The sequence below is a fragment of the Dromiciops gliroides genome, chromosome 1, assembly GCF_019393635.1.
Source record: "Dromiciops gliroides isolate mDroGli1 chromosome 1, mDroGli1.pri, whole genome shotgun sequence".
In the NCBI taxonomy this organism is placed as follows: domain Eukaryota; kingdom Metazoa; phylum Chordata; class Mammalia; order Microbiotheria; family Microbiotheriidae; genus Dromiciops; species Dromiciops gliroides.
The window spans coordinates 574,739,623-574,764,639 of record NC_057861.1 but is presented as its reverse complement, the minus strand read 5'-3'; the positions used below and the strand labels follow the sequence as shown (position 1 = coordinate 574,764,639).

The 25,017-nt window shown below is 39.5% G+C and overlaps 1 protein-coding gene across 1 annotated transcript in view; it reads left to right on the top strand.

Annotated features, from left to right (window-relative positions):
* MAMDC2 (MAM domain containing 2) overlaps positions 1-25,017 on the top strand; it is a 216,738-nt gene that overhangs the window by 132,867 nt on the left and 58,854 nt on the right. The window contains exons 7-9 of the mRNA XM_043976357.1: positions 1,197-1,290; positions 11,977-12,120; positions 15,105-15,370. Of these exons, the coding sequence (XP_043832292.1) occupies positions 1,197-1,290; positions 11,977-12,120; positions 15,105-15,370 (504 nt within the window). The remainder of the gene's footprint in view (positions 1-1,196; positions 1,291-11,976; positions 12,121-15,104; positions 15,371-25,017) is intronic.

Here is a 25,017-nt window from a genome sequence, read left to right as displayed (position 1 = left end):
TACTCTATTATTTTTTTCAATTATTAATTTTTTTGATAGACTATAAGTTCCTTTGATGAAAGGTGTCTGTTTCATTTTGTCTTTACATCCCCAGTGCCTAGCTTAGTGCCTGCTATATGTAGGTGCTTAATAATTTCATATTGGTGATTGATTCTTTTTAAAAAATACATTTCGGAGCGGCTAGGTGGCGCAGTGGATAAAGCACCGCCCCTGGATTCAGGAGTTCCTGAGTTCAAATCCCGCCTCAGACACTTGACACTTACTAGCTGTGTGACCTTGGGCAAGTCACTTAAGCCCCATTGCCCCACTAAATAAATAAATAATGCATTTCATTATTGCCTTTTGTCATTACATCACAATTTTTTCCGGAAGTGGGGAATCCTTCGCTCTTTGATATCGAAACAAAGATAAAAAATAATAACAAAGCAAAACAAAGAATAATAAAGGAAAAAATACTGAATACTTTGCTCACATATGATAATGTGCCCCACCTCTCCACCCTAAAAGGATCATAGTCCAACCCTTTCATTTCAGGTAAGGAAACTGAGGGTCAGGGAAGTTAAGAGACTTGCTCTAGCCACACAAGTAGTAAAGTAACAGAGATAGAATTTCAACCCCAGTTCACCGACTCAGTGATTGAGTCACTCAATGACTGAGTCAGTGATCTCTCCACTGTACCACCCTGCCTGCTGAGGTAGAACTTTTATTGATTCTTGTTCATCTGTCATTGATTTCTGCTTCTCGACTTGTTATAGAATTCCACATGTAAGGCAGAAAAAGAACCCACTAAAGTGAAATGGAGTTCCCTGTGGAGAGCAGGAGGCAGAGGCCAGTCTGATCTCTCTCTGAACAAGAGCTATTATTCCTTTCACTTCTTAATGAAAAAAAAAAAATTTCCATTCTGCCACTCTGACAGCAAGTTACTTGCATGTCATAGCTGAGATCCAAGAAGAGAAAAGGGAATTCACTAGGAAATTGAAGCCTGGTGGCTTATTTCTCATAATCCCTAAAACTGGCCATGGGTTATAAAGGACGTTGCCAGATATTTTGTCTTACAGAATATGAATCAGTAAGTAGAAACTGAATTTGCATCATCCCTTGGCCTTAACCAGACCATCATAAATCTTGTGAATAAAGAACTTAAGTCAACCCACAGAATATTTAAACAGTTGATAGAATGTCATTTTCCTTTGCAGGTTATCTTTGAAGTTGCTTTTAATGGTCCCAAGGGAGGATACATTGCCCTGGATGATATTTCTTTCTCTCCAGTTCACTGCCAAAACCAGACAGGTAAGGAATCTCGTTTTCTATTTCCTCCCCTCTAGTTTTCTCCTGGACAGTATTCTCCTTATGTGATGCATTTTAATTTAGCCCCACAATTATATTGGTTCCTGCCCGGGATGGAAGAGCCTTATCTGGGTTTGATCGAGGTGAATCCTGGACCTTGCTCAACAGGATGGAGTGTGTATGTGAGAGAGCAGGAGGTGGGTAAAGGCTGTGTGTGAATATAGCCGAAGCAGTGAGGAAGAAGGTGTAATAACTGAAAAATTAACGTGGGGAATTTTGCTCAGACAAGGATGAACTCTCCTAACTTCTTGGGATCAGACTGTCATATTCGTTTCACCAGCTGGTCAATAGCAGACTATTAACTCCTGGACCCCCAGCTAAAATGCAAACTCTTCTGCTTGACCTTTTTTTTTTTTTTTTTGCGGGGCAGTGGAGGTTAAGTGACTTGCCCAGGGTCACACAGCTAGTAAGTGTCAAGTGTCTGAGGCCGGATTTGAACTCAGGTACTACTGAATCCAGGGCTGTTGCTTTATCTACTATGCCACCTAGCTGCCACCTTTTGCTTGACTTTTTAAAGCCCTTTACAATCTGGATCCAGCCTCTCTTTCCAGGATTTTTCACATTCTTCCTCCTTTCACACCCTTTGTGCTTCAGAAGAACAGGACTATTTTCTCTTCCCTGAACTCTCCATTCCCTCTCCTGCCTTCCTGCCTTGCACAGGCTGTCCCTTGTGTGGGAATGCATTTCCTCTTCCCCTCTGACTCTTGAGATCCCTAAGTATTTTTAAGGCTTGGCTCCCCAACTTCTCCATGTTTTCTCCTCCTAAGTATCAGGTACAAGATAATTAGCACAGAGGTTTGCAAAGAGTAGGCATTTAATTATTTATCTATTCTGGGGACAGCTAGGTGGCACAGGGGATAAAGCACTGGCCTTGGATTCAGGAAGACCTGAGTTCAAATCCAGCCTCAGACACTTGACACTTACTAGACCCTGGGCAAGTCACTTAACCCTCATTGCCTCATAAAAATTTTTTTTAAAAATAATAATTTTCCCATTCATCCATTTTCATATTCATTAGATCACATTTTAATTCCTTTGATAGAATATAAATTCCTCAACCACAAAGACTAGTTTTCAATTAATATTTGTATCTTCAATATCTAGCAAAGTGTCTTGTTCATAGAAGATGCATAATAAATGTTTGTTATATTGGATTAGACTCTAACTGGTTTCTCTAAAGCCCCTTCATCTTTTTTTTTTTCATTGCATAACCAGATCTCCATTTTTCTGGTTTCTATTTCTGTTAAATGTGAATATGGCTTACCTATCACCATGGACTACTTACTGTAGGACATAGGGATTACAGGTTTAGAGCTGGGAAGCACATCTAATCTAACTACCTCATTTTACAAAAGAGGAAACTGAGGCCCAGAGAGGTTTAGTGATTTGCCCAAGTTTTCATGGAGTCAATATTTGAACCCAGTTCCTTTCATTCCAAATCCAGTTCATTTTCTTTAAGAAGTTTTAAGCTTTGGGGGCAGCTAGATGGCGCAGTGGATAAAGCACCAGACCTGGATTCAGGAGGACCTGAGTTCAAATTTGGCCTCAAACACTTGATCCTGGGCAAGTCACTTAACCCTCCTTGCCCTGGGGAGGGGGAAAAAAAATGTTCTAAGTTTCCATGTTTATTAAGTACTTATAATAAAAGAATGCTGACTATCTTAACTCCCTTCAAGGGGATATTGAGTCAATTAACTAATGATGGCAAAGGCATTCCAGCTTCATTAATGACTATGTAAATGCTTAATTTACATCTGCTTTACATACTGAATTTACTGTTTCAATGTCACTGATCCAGACATTCCCAGTGTCCCTATGATAATGGCCACAGCATATGCCACAATTTCTTTATGCTGGTTTTTGGCAGAGAACTGCAAGCACTTAATTTCATACTTTCTCTCACAAAATGAATACTAAAGTTATATGTCTTTATCTTGTACAACCCGACAACTTTCATGAAAACTATAACTCTCAAAAAGGTAAAAAATATTTTTTCTTCAGGGTTACTAGATAAAAACAGTACATTTAATTCTGAGCATTTTAAGACTGGAAAGATAAAGAGATTTGGGTAAAGGGGCAGAAAATTGTCCAGACCTCAGTTGTCAAGGAGTTTCAATTATTTGAGAGAGCATTAGAAATTGTAGGGACCCAGTCCAGTCATCCACTACATCTGCTTCTTTATAGCTTCCTAAAGGGCTACCTGTCTATCTGGCCCATAGAGAATCAAACCAGATATCTAAATTTTACCTCTGGGGTAAGACTTTCATTTGGGATATGATTGTTGCCAGTTTTGATCATTGTTCTGGTGTTGTCTATAGGGGATGTAACCTCAGAAAGGTAATTATTTTTATAAAGGATGTGAACTAAAACCACCCTAGACCAGAAGGACCTGTATTCATCTATTGAAAATAGAACTGAAGCATTCAGTTTTTACTGATGACCCCAAGCTTCTCCCTGAAATTAAGGCCCAACTTTTTAACCATGTTTTCTTTTGGCATTCATTCTGTATGACTGAAAGTCACCCAATATAATGGTCTCTGCAGAATTAAAGCTGTGGGTCCCTGAAAGGGCAACAGAGAAGGGGGTATATGGTAAATGGAAGTAGCTTGTGGCATGCTACCAATAAAATATGGCACAAGAAAAGAGCCACAAAGAATAACATGAAAAAACTGCATGCCTGGAAGAGAAAGTGGGATGGTCAGACAGTGAGAACAAAAGATGATGGATATAGATACACAATGCAAAGAGATTTAAGCGCTTGAAGTTAGGAAGGACTGAATTCACATCCTGCCTCAGATACTTACTAGCAGTATGACCAAAAACCTTTCTAAGTCTCACTTCCCTCATCTGTAAAATGGGGATAATAAAAATAGCCACTTCACAGGGATATTGTATCAGATGAAATAATATATGGAAAAATACTTTGCTAACCTTAAAGATGAATATAAATGCTATAACATTTGCATGCAGTTTAGCCCCCCCAAGCGAAAGATATGGGTCACAGTGTGTTTTTTGGGGGGGAGGGAGGAGGTAGGACAATGAGGGTTAAGTGACTTGCCCAGGGTCACACAGCTAGTAAGTGTCAAGTGTCTGAGGCTGGATTTGAACTCAGGTCCTCCTGAATCCAGGGCTGGTGCCTTATCCACTGTGCCACCTAGCTGCCCCCTAAAAATCTATTTTTTTTGGTGAGACAATTGAGGTTAAGTGACTTGCGCAGGGTCACACAGCTAGTAAGTGTCAATCTAGGGTTGGTACCTTATCTACTGAGCTACCTAGCCACCCCTCACAATGTGATTTTTATAAATATCAAACATAAAAGAGAAGACCAACATTTTGTCTTTGATATTGGGTGGGACATGCTCTCCCCACGCCTACCCCAGAGTATTAACAGAAAAATATAGATGAGATTAGAGGGCTTGGATGGGCTGCAGTCTGCACCATTGAATATCATAAATAGAATCACAAATCCTTCCAAGTATTGAAGCAAATCCTAGTGAAACAATTAGAACCAGAATCACATTCTGTGCAAAACTACTTAACTAGAACAAAACTGAGACATCCAAATAATCTCCAAATAGATCGATATTTCAAATCAAAGAAGCATCCAAATAGAACAATATTTCACTTGGTTGGAGTTCCTTACTCTTTTATACAGAATTCCTCAAGCATTGCTCTGTTTGTTAATAATACCTTGCACCTGGGTTGTTTACTATGAAATTCTTAATTTTTTATTTTTACCAAATCAGAGAGATTTTTGAGAAGTGAGATTCATATGCATATCTACCAAGCTATCTGAAAAAAGTGCAAATCCTTTATTGTCACATTTTTAGTTAAGATTAAGAGTAGGGAAGAACAGAAGTTTGGGATTTTTGCCAAGGGAGCTAATCAATTTTAGGTGTTCCAACTTTGCCTAGAATAATTATATTTATTCTATAATTGCATCTACAAATAAGCATGTTTGCAATATATATAGGAAGGAAGGAAGGAAGGAAGGAAGGAAGGAAGGAAGGAAGGAAGGAAGGAAGGAAGGAAGGAAGGAAGGAAGGAGGGAGGGAGGGAGGGAGGGAAGGAAGGAAGGAAGGAAGGAAGGAAGGAAGGAAGGAAGGAAGGAAGGAAGGAAGGAAGGAAGGAAGGAAGGAAGGAAGGAAGGAAGGAAGGAAGGAGGGAGGAGGGGAGGAAGGAAGGAAATATAACAAGTGCCTACAGTATGCCAGGTATATATTGCTAAGTGCTATGGATACATATTCAAATGTGAGCTGCCTTCAAGGAGCTTACTCTCTAAGGGAGAGTAGAGATGCAGAAAATGGAAGCCAGGGAAGAAGGTTCACCAAATGCTTATATTAGTGTTCAGTGTCTTTCCATGCATACTGGGGTCTATCAAGAGTCCTGTCAGAGGGAAACTGAAAAGAAAAAAAGAAGAGAGACCTAAATTGTTGAATCAGTGTCAGCTGGAATTTGCTTTATGGCTTTCATTTAGCAGATGTTTGGCTTGACTCAAAGTCTTACAAACCGAGCCCTCTTACTTTATACTTCATATTTATGTTTCACATCTATTTTAGGGCCTTCTGTTTCATCATAAAATGTCCAATATTTTGGCCTTATCTTGCATCTTTGATGCCTAGAGAAAAAAAACCTCAAACTGTGCCCCAAATCTTTGGCCTTGGGATCTGAGCACAAAGCTGCCTTTTAAATCTATGGGGCTGATGCTGGGTTCAGCTACATGGGGTAGAGTAAAAGATGAGAAACATCCCCAAATTTTCTGAGTTTCTTACTTATTGTGGCTCAGACATGGATCCCACCTTAATTAGAACTTCAATAGCAATACCTAACCTATCTAAGACCCCAGCTGGGAAAAGCAATTAATTTGTTCCCCCTCCTCTGATCCTCACAGTCCTTAAAAACCTTCTCATTTTATGATCTTGTTTGGCTTGCTAGATAGAATTCTACTTTGCACAAAGGAGTGTTAATTTTATCTTTCTGAGCCATTTTCAGAGGCTTCCACTGCTTATTTTTCTTCTTTACTTCTCTAATATGTCACCACCACATCCTACAGTCTAATTATGACATTCATACAATCCTAGATTTACTGTGGGAAGAGCCCTTAAAAATCACCTAGTCCAACCCAAGAATCCCAGCTCTGCTACCATTGTATGATTATTGACAAGTCATTTAAACTTCCCTGGGCCTCAGTTTCCTCACCTGTAGTCCTCTGTAACATAAAGGGTTTGAATTATATGCTTTCTAAGGTCCTTCCCAGCTCTATATCAAAGATCTCAATAACAGAGACCTAGAAAGAAATTACATAACTCACACATAGTATATAACTAAGGTCCTTGGTCTGAATCATCCGACTTTTCCATAGCTAGGGGGGTGTGATGGATGGAACATTGAGACTAGAGTCATGAAGACCTGAATTCAAATGTGGCCTTACAAACTGTGTGATGTTGGACAAGTAGCTTAACCTGCAGCTGCCTCAGTTTCCTTAATTATAAGATGGGGATGATAATAGGAAACCCTGGAGGATAAAAAGGCCTGGTGTGCTAGGGTGCATGGGGTCATGAAGAGTCAAACATGACTGAACAACAATAACAGCACCCACCACCCAGACTTACTGTGAGGATAGAGTGAAATAATAATTATAAAGCACTTAGCACACTACCTGGCAAAAAGTAGGCTCTTGATAAATGTTTATTCCCTTCCCCTTCCCTCCCTCCTCTCACCCATATTGCTCACCTCTTGTTAAATTACAAGAAACATAACATAAATAACACAAATTGGATTTGCCTTCCCAGCAAGATTGCTTTCTTGATTTTTATCAATTAATCAGTCAACAGATCTTTATTACAAGCTTACTATGTGTCAGGCACTATGCTGAGCCTTGGGAATGCAAAGACAAAAATCAGAAAGAAAGAAAACTGAAACAAGTTCAGGTACATCCTGCCCTCGAAGGGCTAATATTCTATTGGGGAAAATAACACATACATAAATGAGTCAATGCGAAATTGATACAAAACATAGATAAGATAATTCTTATAAAAATGCTAAGCAGGCCTTGGAATCAAGAATACTGTGATGTTATCAGACTTAGCTTCTCATGTTTTATTTTTAGATTTTCCTTTCTGAGATTTTTTTCAGTGTCCCAGACAAATTCTTTCTTTTTTAAGGGATAATCCTTTAGGAATGGAAATCTATTTTTCTGACTAAAGAATATGATTCCAACTTCAGAACATGTGTTTTCAAATGCCTACCAAGTTGAAATCACTTCTTTACATGGAGATAAACAGAAACACTAGTCTGTCTTTTTATTCTGTGAAATCCCTCTTAGCCATTTGATAAACACATTGCAATTCTACCACAGTATTGATTTATTTGGGGATTGGGGGTGGGAAATAGGTCCTGAGTGAATGATGAGATACACCTGAACTTTTCTCAGTTCTTGCTTTGGGGAAGAACCTCCTAATGCTTGAACTAGACATTGAGCTATATGCTTTGAGTTGTGATCTGAGTTTTCATTGCCAAGTAACAGGAGTAACTAACCTTGAATCCTTTCATTGTTTAGACATGGCCTTGTATACCCTCATAATAAGAGAGCCTTTTTTGGTGATCAAGAATAAAGATTTTTGGGGCAGCTAGGTGGTGCAGTGGATAAAGCACCGGCCCTGGAGTCAGGAGTACCTGAGTTCAAATCCGGCCTCAGATACTTAACACTTACTAGCTGTGTGACCCTGGGCAAGTCACTTAACCCCAATTGCCTCACTTAAAAAAAAAAAAGAATAAAGGTTTTGTTTGGCATCCATATGCATTTCCATGATAGTCAAGTATTTTGATACATCAATGATTTCAGAGTATTCAATAGTTTCAGTTTCCTTCTTTTCTCTCTGCCTATTGTATATTTGCTCTTTTAGTTTAAGCCACAATAATAGCTTCAGGTTTTTCTTTCAGGATGTCTTCTACTGCACTTATATTTGACACACTGTTTCAGAAATTTTCCTCACTTCTTTTTTTTCTGTTTAGTAAATGTATATTATGATATTCCCTTGTGTGTGCAATCAATTTTAAAAATTACAAATGGTTTAAGTGCCTAATTTGTACATTGATCCTTCCCTCAAGGAGTTTATGGTCGGGTTGGGAGAAGAGGGACAATAAGACTACATTTCTATGATTTCTAAGGTCCTTCCCAGCTCTATATGAAAGATCCCAATAACAGAGACCTGAAAAGTTCCTTATTGAAAATATATAGCAGCCTCCCCATGTACCTTTCCATTGCCCCATGAGTGACCCTCAACTTCAATTCTTCAGAGACTCTGATAGTCTATGATTCCAATCCATATAACATCACTGGAAGAATATTGTTGCTAAAAAGATAAATACATGAGAATATTATAATGTGCTATAAGATTAAATAAGAAAAGAATCACTTTCAGATAGGCTATGTGGAATAATTGATATGTCTAAACATTTCCCAGTTGTATCTAATCTCCCATCTCAGGACCCCCCTTAGTACCTTCACCATTCAATTAATTAGCACTTTTCAAAGGAGACTTCCCTCTCCTCAATCAGAAAATTTTAGTTTCAGAATGCCCAGGAATGTATCCAGTAGATATTGGAGTATCGGCCAAGATTATATTAGGTCACCCTGAAGGTCTCGTGATCATGAGGCCCTCATCCCAAATCTGACCAGGTCACCATGAATGTTGAAGCTTTTCAGATAATTTATTAATAGAGTTTTCAGGACTAGACCTAGAAAGCAGAAATCGTACCAATTCTCAAAAGGTAATCTAGCCTGAGATACTGTTTTGAGACCTGGGCAAACTCTGTCTGAATTCATAAAAGCTAAACAGCAGCAGCAGCAGAATCACAGAAAACAGTACCATAGAGAGCAATAATGTTCATCAGTCAGATAAACACACTCTATTAATGTCAATGGAGCAAAGCTAAAGATATCCCAAAATATCATAGATAGCTATCTGTAAGTATCAGGAGAACAGTGACTATCCAAGAAGGAATGTCATTTCAGGAATACACAACCAAGAATCACAAAGGATCTATAGTTCCATGAGCATGGGGACCTTCTAGGGTGAGAATTCCCTAAACCAAATTATAACCCATCTGTAATTATAACCCAGATTATAACCCATCTATAACTTTGTACATGAATCCTGGTAAATTACCCAAGGCACACAGAGCTTAAGAAGCCTTTCCATGGTCGCAAAGCCAGAAAAATGTCAGACAGCATTGGAACCTAGTCTTCCTGACTCCAAGTTCAATACTGTATTCTCTACTGTACCTCTACTCATTGCTGTCTCTATTCTGGAATTATATTGGATGGGGGGGGGGTGTGAGGGTTAGTGTTCAGATGCAGGAGTTCATTGGTATAACATACTCCCAAAGAGGAAATGACCTTTCCCAGTTCAGGTCAGAAACTCTTCAGTAACTTAGAGTCTCAGAGAGCTGCCTCTGGGAAATAATCTTTGTGAAATATCTGCTTAGACTTTTTTACATTTTTGTTTTGAGTATCTTTTTGAATTGTGAAGGAACATGAAAATAAATGCCAATGGTCTTGATGTATCATATCCTGATGGGAAATTGTCTTTTGGAGTCTGGATCTTATCTACTTTAACAGGGAAAACAGAAGAATGGGGAGGGAATACAAAACAGATTTGCTTTTCATGCTAAAAAGATGGCTTGATGCTAACTTCTCAGAGGGCCACATGTGTAAAATATTTTTGCCCATCTGATTTCCACAGTCTACCCTGATACAAAAAACTGATGAAGATGAAGCAATAAAAATTAAATCTAACAATTTTGTAATACCTGACAACATGCAAAATGTGTCATGCATTCATTCACTCAACAAGCAACTATTCAGTACCTTCTATGTGCCAGGCACTTTGCTAAACATCAGGGAAAGAAGACAAAAATATCAGCCCTCAGTCCGTGAATGGCTTACCAGCTATCGGGGAGAGAATGTGTATGTACAGAAGAGACGAGGGATGAGCTGTATCTGTGATTTCTTTGGTATACTGAACTCACAGTGAGGAAACTCCTATGGAGGGGCAGCTAGGTGGCACAGTGGATAAAGCACCAGCCCTGGAGTCAGGAGGACCTGAGTTCAAATCCGGCCTCAGACACTTGACACTTACTAGCTGTGTGATCCTGGGCAAGTCACTTAACCCCCATTGCCCCGCAAAAAAACAAACAAACAACCAAACAAAAAAACCTCCTATGTAGGAAAGTTGATGCCTCCCCCACAATTTCTGCTTTTGGAGAGTTGCCTAGCCACTTAGTGATTTGCTCAAAATTTCATGGCTGGGATGTGTCAGGGTCAGACTTGAATCTAGGTCTTCCTGGCTTTAAGGCCAGCTCTCTAACTTTTTACACACCACTGAGACACATGTATTATGTAAGTATATACTAAATATATACAAAGTAATTGTAATTCCCCAGCAGTTAGGGAAGATAAGTGAATTCTCTTATTTGAACTTCCCAAGGACTCGGAGAATTATCCCATAGTACAAACATTTTCAAATCATGCTGCAGACACTTACCAACTATACAAATTGCTTGACCACTCTATGCCTCAACTTCTTTGTCAGTAAAATGACTCCACTGGACTGAGTCCTCTAAGGTCCCTTCAAGCAGTTATGTGATACATTGAATGGAGCCAAGAAAACATGAATTCCAATCTGACCTTAGACACTTATTAGCTCTTTGAACCTGGACGAGTCACTTAAACTCTGTATGTCTCCATTTCCATTAGATTGTAAGTTCTTTGGGGGCAGAAACTATTTTTTGCTTCTTTGTATATTCCTAGCACTTAACACAATACCTGGTCCATAGTAAGTGCCTAAAAATGTTGTTGATTCATTAATTTCCTCAAATGTAAAATGGGGATAATAATAGGATGCCCCTGCTGGTGTTGTGAGGACCAAATGAGATAACTTAGAAAGACTTGGGTGGACTGATGCAGAGTAAAATGAGGAAGAACAACTTATACTAATAGTATCCACAGTGTCAAAATGAACAGTTTTCTTTCTTTTCTTTCTTTTTTTTTTTTTGTGAGACAATTGGGGTTAAGGGACTTGCCCAGGGTCACACAGCTAGTAAGTATTAAGTGTCTGAGGCTGGATTTGAACTCAGGTACTCCTGACTCCAGGGCCGATGCTCTATCCACTGCGCCATCTAGCTGCCCCCAAAATGAACAATTTTGAAAGACTTCAGAACTCTGACCAAAGCAGTGACCAATCACTGTTCCAGAGGTTCAGTGATAAAGATTTCTGCCTAGTTCGTCACAGAGAGGTGACAGACTAATAAGCAGAATGAGACACATTTTTGGACATGGCCAATTTGGGAATATGTTTTGTTTGACTCTGCTTATTCTTTACAAGGCTTTTCTTTTCCTTTTTTTCAAGTTGGGGATTGGGAAAGAAGGAAAGAAGAAAAATAAATGCTTGATAATCGAAAAAAAATTTAATTTAAAAAAGAAAGGGGTATTCTAACCTCAAAGTCCAGTGCTCTTTGCTAGTACATCACTTACTGTGGTCTGCTTCCTGTGGTTTGATGGACTTGTGTATTCCATTCAGATGTTTATGCATAGTGATACTTTAACCAGTGATTTACTTCTTGCAGGGGTCTCTTTTGATGCTTCAGAAGCAAGCTGTGATTTTGAGGAAAATCTATGCAATTTCTATCAAGATAAAGATGGTCCTGGCTGGGGCAGAGTGAAAGTGAAACCCAATATGTACCGAGGAGGAGACCACACTACAGGATTTGGTATATTCGATGTTTGATTATTCGATGTTATGTGGGGGGAGGGGGGATTAGCTGGGGGGGGGGTGTCTCTTTTACTTTAGTCCTTTGACTGAAGCTTTTTTAAAAAGCATTTTGCAAACTATCTCTGAAGAAGGAACAGATGATTCACTGTTTAAAATCATCAAACATGAGGCTAAGTTGGAACTCAAGCTGCATTATTTCTAATGATAGTCACCCTGGGGATGGCCAAACTTTAGGAGACTCACTTCAAGTGGGAAAGTTATTTTCCAAGACTAATAATGTGTGAGGATCACAGCACTAGAGTTAGGACTTTAGTCATCATCGAGTCCAACCTTCTCATTGTACAGATGAAGAAACTGAGGCCCAGAGAAATTAGGTGAACTTCTCAAGGTCACACGAGCAGTATGCAGCAGAGCTGGATTCTTACCTAACCCTTAAGTACTCTGGGTGCAAAGAAAATGATCCATTCTCATCTCAAGCAGCAAGAATTCCACAGCTGGTCAGTCAGCATTTCTGAGAGGCTACTTTGTGAAATAAACTACAATGAAAGAGAATGGGAAAAGGAGATAATAAATAAAGACAATATTGCCTCTACTCTCTTAAGTGCTCACAGTTTATACACAGCACACAGACATGAAAACAACTGAAGGACATGTTGAAAGAACAGTATGAGAGCAAGTACAAATCAGTATGGTACAGACTGGAGACCTAAGTGGTGAGAGGATAGCAAGTAGAGCAAAGGGCAGAGATGGACAAAGGGGAGAAGAATTACTATATTTCTTTCATGCCCGTGTCTTCTGGAACAACAGAAACAACTACTCACATTTCTAAAGGGTTTTCCTCACAACCAGTCCATTGAAGGAGGTGGTAAAAGAAAATAGGGATATATGGTTGCACATGTATAACCTATATCAGATTGCTTACCATATCAGGGAGCAGAGGGAGGAAGGGAGGGACAGAATTTGGAACTTAAAACTTTAAAAAATTATTCCCCCAGTTCCATTATATATATTTGTCCTCCCAATTGTATGTTAAAACAATTTTAACATGTTTGTTTTATATGTGTGTGTGTATTTAAGTAAATAGACAGCTAGGTGGCATGAAGGATAGAGTGTTGAACCTGGAGTCAGGAAGAGCTGAATTCTAATCTCTTCTTCATGCACTTACTAATTGTGTGATCTTGGTCAAGTCACCTGACTTCTCTCAGTTTCTTCATCTGTTAAGTGGGGATAATAATAACACCTACTTCAAAGGATTTTTATGAGGATCGAAGATATGTCATATAGTAATATTACATGACACACTATAATATGTAATGCAATATAATAATATCATATCTTTACATATTAGATTATAGAATTATATTTATATTGTAATGTTTTATATAATTGCACATGGATAACCTATATCTTATTGCTTACCATTTCAGGGAGGGGAGAGAAGAGGGAGGGAGGGAGGGAGGAAAAGATTTTGGAAGTCAAAACTTTAAATAAAAATATTTATTGAAATTTTTAAAAAAGAGAAAATAATTATATTTGTATTATAGAATTATTATTATATAGTATATATGATGTTAATATAATAATAGCACCTCCCTCAAAGGGTTGTTGTGAGGATCAAAGAGCATAACACAAGAAGCATAAAGTGCTTTGAAAATTTTAAAGTGTGATATAATAATAATGTTATTATTATTATTATTATAATAAACTAGTATTTATATAGCACTGTGCTAAGAGCTTTACAATTAGTACCTTATTTGATCCTCAGAATAAACCTGGAAAGTAGGTGCTATGATCACCCCCATTTTAGAGATAAGGAAATTGAGACAAACAGGTGAGCCTACCCAGGCTCACAAAACTAGTAAGTGTCTGAAGGTAAATTCGAAATCAGGCCTTCCTGACTCCAGGACAGGTGCTCTGACATTCCATGATGCCAAACTGTTATGGTTATCCCCATTTTATAGCTAAGGAAACTAAGGCACAGAGAAGCCAAGTGCCTTGATGAAGTGACAAAACTGGGAGTCAAGCCTACATCCCCTAACTCCTCTTTCATGTGTTCTTTCCACTACTTGGGGTTTTTAACCTTTTCATGACATGGAACCCTTTGGCAGTCATGTGAAGCCTTTGGGACCCTTTATTGAAATACTATTTTAAGTGCATAAAATAAAATGTACAGCATTGGAAAGAACCCAATTGTATTGAAATACAATAATCAAAATATTATTTAAAAAAGAAAAATTCACAGACTATAGGTTAAGAACCCCTGATCTACACTATAGTTACCACTCATGTTATTGTCATTTCTACACTTTCCCCAAAGGAATTTGATCTTCATACTTGGTGGACAAAATGTGGGAGAATGGGAGGAGCAGCTCTCCGAGCCCAGGAGATCCCACTTAATTTAAACCTTCCCAGACAGAAGTTCTGCTTTAAAACATGTGTGAATGATAAGAGGTGATGGAAGAGGCACATACAACCACTGGCTATGGGAACTGCCACTCATCCTGCTTTCTCAGGCCCAAAGCACAAGAGCCCTTCCAACTCTTATCTCTTCAGTACCAACTGGCCATTACAAAGACAGGAATAAATAATCTGCTCTATAACCTAAACTCAGAGTCATTGTCCAGCGGACCAAGAGCACTGAACAGCAGCCAGGTTGCCAGGCTGTCCCAAGATGGATTTAGCCTTTTTTTTGTGAATCGGGGGGGAAAAACCACTATTTTAATCTATTATGATGGCTGGACACTTTCCATGAGCAGCTTCATATCAGTAATGTCTTATAGAACTTATTGTGGAGTGTTCCTGTATGCTCCTATTTTAAATATAGCTCTGTAAAACACATATCCTATCACTGAAAGTCCTAGCCTTGGAAATTATACCAACAAAATCTATGAGATTAATAGAAGTGCATTTTTTCTCATTGTTGCTTAATGTTTTAATAGCAGATCTGTGATTCAAGCACTAACTAATCTCTGCTATTTTCAGGTTCTTACTTACTGGCGAACACAAAGTTTACATCCCAGCCAGGCTACATTGGACGTCTCTATGGTCCCTCCCTGCCAGGAAACTTGCAGTATTGTCTACGTTTTTATTATGCCATATATGGATTTTTTAAAATGAGTGACACCTTATCTGTCTATATCTTCGAAGAGAACCATGTAGTCCAAGAGAAAATCTGGTCTGTCTTGGAGTCCCCACGGGGAGTCTGGCTTCAAGCTGAAATCACCTTCAAGAAGCCCATGCCTTCTAAGGTACTGTCAAACCAATTGTCTTTCCCCCCACCCCTCCTGTTGAAGTATTGATCTATACTGGGCAGTGAGATTCTAGTGCATTGTGGTTTGGTGGATAGCAGGCCAATGTGGGAGTTCAGGCCTATTTCTGACACAATCTGTCTGTGCATCTCTAAGCAAATTGATTCTCAGGGCCCTAGTCAATCATAAATTGCAAAGCAGCTATTGATCTCCATTGGTAAAGGGAGTTTCCTTATGGAGAGCTCTCTATGCCAATGAAATCCCTGGTGTGGTAGCACACATTAAAAGAGTGGTGAAATGCCACCTCTGTGTGGTGCAGTGGTTAGAGTACAGGAAGACTCATCTTCATGATTTCAATTCCTGTCTCAGACATTTACTGTGTGACCCTGTGCATGTCACTTAACCCTATTTGCCTCACTTTCCTTATCAGTAAAATGAGCTGGAAAAATGACAAACTACTTCAGTATCTTTGCTTAAAAAAAAAAAATAAAAACCCAAATGGGGTCATGAAGAATTGAACATAACTGAAAAACAACCGAACAATTAAATGAAACTTCATAATTCAGGATTGGTCAGTTTTCCTTCTAATGAGGCTGATAACCTACATTGGTGAACAACATGTTCTTGCCTTTATTTTTCATCTCTAGGGCCTCTGCCTCTGGCCCAAAACCACCCAAGGAGTTTACGAGTTGTTTGGTTGTTTGTTTGCTTGCTTCATCCAGAACAACTCAAAGACTGGGAGTATATGTACAAGGACCAGATACAACAACTGAGCTTCCATCTAAAAGCCAAAGTTCCCCATAAAAAGAAAGTTGAAGAAGGTTAAAAGAAGGTCAACACATTGTGTCATAGAAAGTCAACTCATGAGGCCTCTAATTAATACAGAGATGGGAATGGAGGAAGGGTAGAATGCATAGCCTAAAGGAAACTTGCTGCTGGTCATCTAAGATTTAAATCCAGTGACCACTCATGAGACTCTCTAGCTGATCTTCATTGCAATTAGAAAGAAAGATAGGGGCAGCTACATGGCACAATGGTTAAAGCACTGGGCCTGGATTCAAGAGGACCTGAGTTCAAATACGACCTCAGACACTTGACACTTATTATCTGTGTGACCCTGGGCAAGTCACTTAACCCTCATTGCCCCACGAAAACAAAAAAACACAGAAAAGAAAGAGAAACTCTACAAGTATACCTCAAGACTGTGGGGAATACAAAAAAGTACAAGACAATTACTACCTGTAAAGGCTTGTTGAAGCAGCTATATTTCTACTTTACATGAGAACAAGTTTGGGAGCAGTAGGGAATATGAGTTAGTGGATTTCCCCTCACTAGAGATATTTAAGTAACAGTTGAGTAATCATTTGTCATGTATATTATAGGATGAATTCTTGTTCAAGTGAAGTTTAACTACCTAGATGGCCTCTAAAGTCCCTTCCAACTCTTTGTCATTTGGGGATGTCTGTAGGCAGTTTCAAGAAGACCTCACTGTAATCATCCTATCAGGAGATTCCCAGAATTCTGAGATCACTGAAGTGACACTGACATGAGAGAGTACTCACGACCTTCTTGAGCATTAATAGTCAAAAGTTTGTCACTTATGGCCAACCCAAGGAATTTATAGAGAGGCAGAGAATTAGAATGAGTCTCAACATATGACTTTCTGCTGAAAAAACAGACAGGTTATACATCGTTATAATGTATTATATTTGTTATTGGGTTGATTTTTAGGTGCCATGACCAGGGAGACTGGGTCACGGGTGTGGCAGGTATACCAGATGTTGAGACTGGAGTTTCCAGAGATATTTATGTTTCCTTTCCCTAGACACCCACATCTAAATGTCTTATGGGTGTGGTAGTGGCAGCCTGTGGCCAGGGTGGTTGGAGGAGGAAACTATTCTTTGTGCTCCTAAGTGACATAACTTGACCCCAGCATTGAAGGAATTGGATCAGGAAGCCCCAAACGCATCTATGGTCCACCTGCCTATTGGAAGCAGTATCAAATAGAAGCAAGAGTACTGGTTCTGAAGTCAGAGAAGCCAGGTTCCTCTCCCACCTCTGAGGCTCATTACCTTTGTGACCAGTCTCATTTATCCAATGAGGGCATGAAAACAGATGTCCTCTGAAGTCCCTTACAGCTCAAGATCTATGATCTTAGAATACTTTACATATGTGCAATCCCCTTTGAAGCCCCAGAGTTCAGGATTTGACAGAGCCGTGGCATTCAAATCTAAGTGATTATATAGTTCCTCCATGTGGTTTTTCTCCATTTGGAAGTCAAAGTAAATCATTCCCAAAATATTCTTTTCCCTTGGAGAGTAGTCTAAAAAAACAAAAATAAGCATGTAGAAAATAATTGTTGACTATTGCTGTCTATAGGTATCTATCATGGTTTAGTGGAAAGAGCTCTGGACTTGGATTCAGAAGACTTAAGATATCGGTCTTCTGAGGCAGCTAAGGAATATGTGACCTTGAGCAAGTCACTTAAACTCTGCCTCAGTTTCCTCATCTGTAAGATGTTATGAAGATCAAATGAGATATTTGTAAGCACTATGTAAATGCTAGCTATTATTATTATTGACCCTAACACTACTATTTTCTAATTGTATGATTCTAAGTCACTTAAGTTCTATAAAAACCTCAATCTTCTTATCTGTAAAGTAGAATAATAATTCTTACATTGCCCACCTCACAGGGTTGATGTGAGGACAGCATTTTATAAACCTTAAAGTAAGTGTGAAACTGCTCTTATTGTACCTAGTGTATCCAAGTTATAGAGCACTGGACCTGGAGTCAGGAGAAATCTGAGTTCAAATCCCAAATTCAACCCTAACTCTGTGTTAGTTACATGAATTTCTCTGAATCTTAGTTCTTTCACTTGTTAAAAAGGGGAATTGCAATTAGGGTGTGGGGCAGCTAGGTGGCACAAAGAAGCAGGCCTGGAGTCAGGAAGACTCATCTTCCTGAGTTAAAATCTGGCCTCAGAGACTTACTTACTAGCTGTATGAACCTGAGCAAGTCACTTAACCCTGATTGCCTCAGTTTCCTCATCTGCAAAATGAGCTGGAGAAGGAAATGGCAAACCACTCCAGGATGGTTGTCAAGAAAACCCCAAATCGGGTCATGGAGAGTCTGACACAACTGAAAAATGACTGAATAATGGATGTCCTTCCTACCTCATGGCATTGTTGTCAAGCCAGTGATGAGCCAAAACTCTCTAAGGTCCCTTACCACTCTAAATCTATGATCCCATGATCCTGTATAAACTTAAGTTGTTATGTTTAGTGTTAGCTTCAACGAGTTACAAGCTGCTGCTCTGTTAAACTCCAGTGACAAGCAGAATTTATCTGAAAGCTTTATTCTTCTGAGTTTGGCATAGGCAGATGCTTTTATAGCTCTTACGCTTCCCGGCGCTTTCCAGTGTACAAAGGCTCAGAAAAGGCCTTGCTAATTTATCTCAAGGGACCAAGACAATTTTCAGAAATGACAGAAGTGACAAGAGGGCAGAGGACAATAAACCTTATAGAGGGAGGTCAGGGTTTAATGAATCTTGACTTTCCCCAAAGTAGGCAGGTTTGGGGAAGCGATGTCCTCCGGTGATTTGAGAAAGCAAATCCCCTTCCCCAGGCTTACCTTTTGGATATTAGCAGCTCACTTTCTTAGCAGTTATCAATATGGGATTTGGGGCATCTGGATGCAGAGCTATGGCATGGGGTATTGATGTAGAACAAGCTGCAGACCTTAGAAAACCCAGGTTCAAGCCCTGACCTTGACACTTTTTTAATCTCTCAGTGTTGTGGACAACTTTCTCAGCCTGTTTCACAGAGAAAGTATGGATGGGCATTTGTAATGGGGGAAAACGGGGTATGGGTTGGGGTTCTTAGGAATTCTTCTTTAAAGAATTATACCCTCTTGCACACAAAAGTAGTTAGAATAAGGTGGTAGTTCATTTAGGAGCAAGGGAAGGGAAGGGTGGGGGGAGGGAAACCATGAGAAGTTCTCATGGGGAGATAAGCACAAAGCATGAGGCTCAGAGGTACCAATCTCCTTGAACAGGAGAATGGCAGGTACTTTTATAGAAGACTGATGGGGGGAGGGGTTACCATTTGACTGTGGGAAGTTCCTTTAGTGAGGGAAGACCATCCCCCACTGGTGGTAGCTGGGGGAATTGGGTGAGGAGTGGAGGACCATCCCCCACTGGTAGTGACTAGAGAAATTGGGTGAGGGGTGGCTACAGATCTCTCTTCAGGACACAAAGGCTGAAGCCACACCCAAATTTGTCTCCCCAGGGTAAGGGAGACCAGAATGAAGTCCCATTTGGTTCCACTTATCTCTCTAGGTGTTATCTGTCCTCTGGTTTAGTTTCTTAAGGAGAAGGTTCCTTGATGTGCCCCAGAGAACTTCTGGGGTGCTCTGCACCCCATGACACATTGGTAGAGGGGATTTCTTCATCCAGGGAGTTCCCTAAACCAGTGAAAGCACAGACCTGTTCCCTATCCTTGTCCTATCTAGGATACAACCTAGCAAGTCACAACTTCTCTTTGTCCAGGCAACTCTCTGACTATAAATTATAGAGCTGGGGGCAGCTAGGTGGCTCAGTGGATAGAGCACTGGCCCTGGATTCAGAAGGACCTGAGTTCAAATCTGGCCTCAGACACTTGACACTTACTAGTTCTGTGACTCTAGGCAAGTCACATAACCTTCATTGCCCTGCCCAAAATAAATAAATAAATTATAGAGCAGTTGCTGATATGCAGTGACCCAGGGAGTTTCCTTACCTGATGCTACCCACAGGGATAAAATCACAGGTCTAAAACCAAACAAAAATTAACTCAATATATCAAACATAAAATGTCATAAGACTAACTATATCTTTTGATAACAGTCCCCTCACCATCTTACTGTAGATAAGTAATAGCTTACTCTTGTAATGAACTCTTGAAATGAAAATATTGGAGTTTCCCTTTTTTGGTGAATATATGAAGGTTTTATTACATTCTTGCAAGAATGGGCACATACAATAGAAGAGTGGCTCAATTTGCCACAGCTAACTACTCTTTTTAATCCCTAATCCTATTGCAGAGGCCCCTCCCCTCTTTGCCTCATTGGTTGAGGACTAAGAGGTGTACAATCTCCCCGGAATGTCTCTACATATTTCCCCTTAACATGTTTCCCCTCCCATTACATACATCACATGTTTGAAAATGGTGGCAGTCTCTGCCTTTGGGGTGTTGGCAGTTAATATGCATAAACTAAGCAAATGCTGTACAAACTAGCTTTAACCTTTGTCATACTTCGACTAGCTAGTAGAGAGCCAAGCTTTAGATGTAGGATCTCAAGAGTTTCATAGGGTCCTATATCTAAAACTGTAAGTGACTTTAAAGATCATCTAGCCCAAGTCTCTCATGTTACAGATGAAGAAACTAAGTCCTAGAAAAGTTAAGTGACTTGCCCAAAGTTCCCCACAACCTATACTTGAACTCAGGCCCCATAACTCCAAATCCAATGCTTTTCCCACTCTACCACCATGTAGAGAATAGAAATTAATTCTTAGTCATTTGGACCCCAGATCAGGACCAATCATCAAAGACAGAAAGACTAAGTCCAAAATGGGGGGGGGGGGGGGTGTGGAGCAGAGGTAGGACTAAATTTTAAAGGGAGCTTGAGAAAACTCTGTGCATGGCCACTATCCCTAATGAAATTTTAAAATATGTTATTTTTCAGACTTTTCTCCTCATAAGTGGATAACCCTGACATTGGCTACAAAGTGTACTTTCTTGTGTCTCCATAATTCAATAACTAAAATTCATGCAGAAAACAGCCCTTTTTTTTAAAGCTAATGATACACACTCCCAGAGATTCCATTCTAAATGTCTGCTAATCATTCTCCCAAATAGCCTGCAAAGGAAGTTTTTCAGATGTTTAGGAATCTTTTCAGGTGATGCCCATATTTAAAGATAACACTTGAAAGGCCACAAATCAAGAATGAGAAGACTTTTTTTTTCCAGACCAGTTGTTTTTTTTTTGGGGGGGGGGGGGTTGGTTAAAGGGAGGTTAGGCTAAATGCAGAACAAATAACCAAAAGTTATTTCCTAGGCTAGAGTGGGGGAGAAGAGAGAATAATTCACTCCAAAATATCTCTCTTAAAAGTCAATTGTTGGCAGACTGAAGAGTGATTATTAAAAAAAATCTGTAACAATGGAGGGTAAACATTATCCTTCAAGCATTCAATTCCTTTGTTGAAAACTGTGCTTTGATGTGTGTGAGTCACCCTAGGACACTCAGATTTAGTCTTTCAATGCAACCTGTCTGAAGCCAGTCTTTTCTATAACATTGCATTTTTAAGTGTTATGTTAATTTGAAACAATGAAAGGAATTTAATAGTCTGTCCATTATATGTTCCTTTTTTAGAAGAAGAAAAAAACCCTAAAAGGCACATAAGTAGGAATGCAGCTAAGCATTATCCAGTGTTTCATTCTCCTTGCTGAGGAGGAGAGTGGGCTAAATTATTGATATAACAAAATGAGTATTGAACCTAGGAATCAGGAGACGGGTCCAAATCCTGCCTTACCTTATTTACTAGCTAAGAAATTCTTAGGAAATTTGCTTCTCAAAAATCATTTACTCTGGGGCAGCTAGGTGGCGCAGTGGATAGAGCACCAGCCCTGGAGTCAGGAGTACCTGAATTCAAATCCGACCTCAGACACTTAACACACACTTACTAGCTGTGTGACCCTGGGCAAGTCACTTAATCCCAATTGCCTCACTAAAAAAAAAAATCATTTACTCATCTCTAAAATGTAGTGTTATGAATGGAAAAGCCCTAGAGACAGAGTTTGTGGATAATTAATAATCAATTTATTAATTAAGCTAGCTAATAATCAATAAATTGATGGTCAGTGGTTTCTCTTGGCAAACAAAGACAAAAAACATGGAAAGCCTGAAACCCTTAAATATTTTTTGAAAGGGAATACTCCTGACAAGTGAAAATCAGTCCTGATTGGTGGACATTCAATGAGGCTGTGGGCTAGAAGTCTTCAGCTCCTCTGCAGAGAACATGGCTTGATCATGAGATTCAGCCACCTCCAGCAATCTTGACAAGGGAATCCATCTCCATCCAGACCACTCTAGTTGGTTTTCTCCTTCTTGAGAAGGGTCACTATAAATTCCAATGGAGAGTGTTAACCTGGAGATTAAGGAAACAATCAATATAGGAAAAATAAGGTCTTTAATCGGGGCAGAGGAACTATAGCTCGTGGTATCGCAAAGCTCAGAAGCTAGGACTACCCAAAGATGGGAACAGAGGACAGGGTTTTTAATGGGGTAACAGACCAGAAAGGGAACCAAAAGATTGCTCCAGAGCGACATATAGCTAATTAATGTAAATGAACCTTCGACAAAAGAAATAATGGAACTGCCCCCTAAGTTAAGACTCTGAATAGAAACTACTTAATGTAAGTGGACCCTTTTTACATAACGGAGTAAGGTGGGGAGCATTGGGAGGGGACAAGTTGCTTGGGGGAAAGGTCCATAAATCCATCCAGAGTCTGGAAATGACAAAGACAGGTAGCCCCAGGCAATTCATTTGTCTGGGAAAGAGGGGACTGGGTGGGGAATCAGTTCTCCGTAAATTTTGTAGTTCTCCAGGGGTACAAGGACAGGGCAGTTCTCTGGGGCATGAACTCACCCAGACTGGATTCTGTTTATACTCTAAACATAAGCAAGGTCTCCTAGTTGGATGGTGTCTGGCCAAAAGGTTAGGGGTAATCTAAATCAGACATGTCCTTCTTCAGAGGCTAACTTTCTACATGAGCTGGATCTCAATAAAGAAACACAGGAGAAAAGCCTGGATCCTAATTTAGTAATTGGTTATTCACATAATAGAAAAATGATTTCTCTCAGGAGGCTTTACTTCAGGAAGGGACCTTAGAGGTCATTAAATTCAACCCCTGTATCTTACAGACAAAAAAACAACAACCTGAAGACTGGAGAGTCTGAGTGGGATAGCGTGACAATTAAGATTTGAACTCAAGTCCTCTGATACTGATGTGGGCTGGAATTTGGGGTCCAATTGATTGTGAGTCGTCCCAAAAGAATTACAAGACTCAATGACTCAGTTTCCTAAGTTTTATTGCAATACTGTTGGAAAGGTATCTCTCGAATAGTGAAAGAAAAGACAGTTATATTTATAGTATAGATAAATTGATTATCAGTCTCATTATAATAATCACCACTTCAGGGAGGTACAAGGGAGGGCCTGTCCTACTCATTATAATATTCTCCACCCAGGAGTGTTTCAGGAGAGGGTTTATCCTAATTTGGAGTTCCTGGGGTCCTAAACCAACCCCGAGGCGGGTACATTTTTAAATAGAGGTGTGTTTTGGGGGTTTACACCCCACAAGGTGAATCTGGGGACAAATGTGGCCTTTTCTGCACATGTCTCTTTCTGATTCCCATGGCTAGTTTCAAAACATAATCATTTTTCATTAGAATTTCTATAGGTTGTCTTTTTCTTTTATTGTTATTTTGACCCGACCCATTCTGGTCCGTTATGGATGTTGATCACTATGAGTATGAGAACCTAACATAAGTTATCCATTAACTGAGATCCAGCTACTCCTCATGGGGTAGATACAACACGGGATGCGGCAGTTACCGGTTATAAGTCACTCAGGAGCTGTGGCTCCCTTATTGTACTGCACAGCCACATTGTGGCCTGTGGCTCTTCAAGGTGCTGATCCATGGTCGTCTGCGACTGGTGGAGGCCTACTAACTGAGATCTGACTCCTTTTTAGAGCTAATATCTGTACTAGAACTTGGGTCTTAGATTTTTCTATTAACCCTTTTTTGCCTCCTACATCATTTCTCCCTTTTCATATACCCCAGGAAAAAGGACGAAGATCATGTCTTCTGTTACTGCTTACTGCTGAACGGGGGTGAAGTAGGGGTCCACAGGGGGTTTATGAATTGAGGGAGATGTAGGAACTAGTGTTACAAATAAATGCAAGAACCACAACACAAAACACAAATGATTTACAAACAGACTAAGAGGCAACAGGTACCCTAATACAAAATAAATCATTTATGATAAAACCTAAAATGCATAACTATGTTTCCTGGTTCTAAAACAGAAAAATATCCAGTTAATTTAACCTTATTATAATACCACATAAGCATTAGCAGGCAGATGACGAATCTGAATATTAATATACCTTGTTGTTTGACTTATCAAGTAACCATACATTTAAACTGAAAACAGTAAGATCTTACATACTTGCATTGTGCTCATTTCTTCTACTGACTACTTGCTCTGATTATAGAAATATTCTATAAAAGAAAAATCAGGGACATGATTATAAGGCCAGGATTAAACATCCTTAGCTCTGTTGGATTTCAGGTAAAAATTACAAGTGACCACCAGTCATACAGTACTAGCCAGATTCAGGGATAGCCAGGTGGGGAAACATTTCCTATTCAGCAGGAACAAAATGAGGCAGAAGGAGCCTACCTCGGATTGAGTCCAAAAATTGTCCTCGGCTTTTTCCCAGATACTTCCACCTGTAAGCAACACATTCCCTCTTGTGGCATTGATTTTCTCTCCAGTATTTGTATTACTGGCTTAACCATCCAAACAATTATACCTGAAT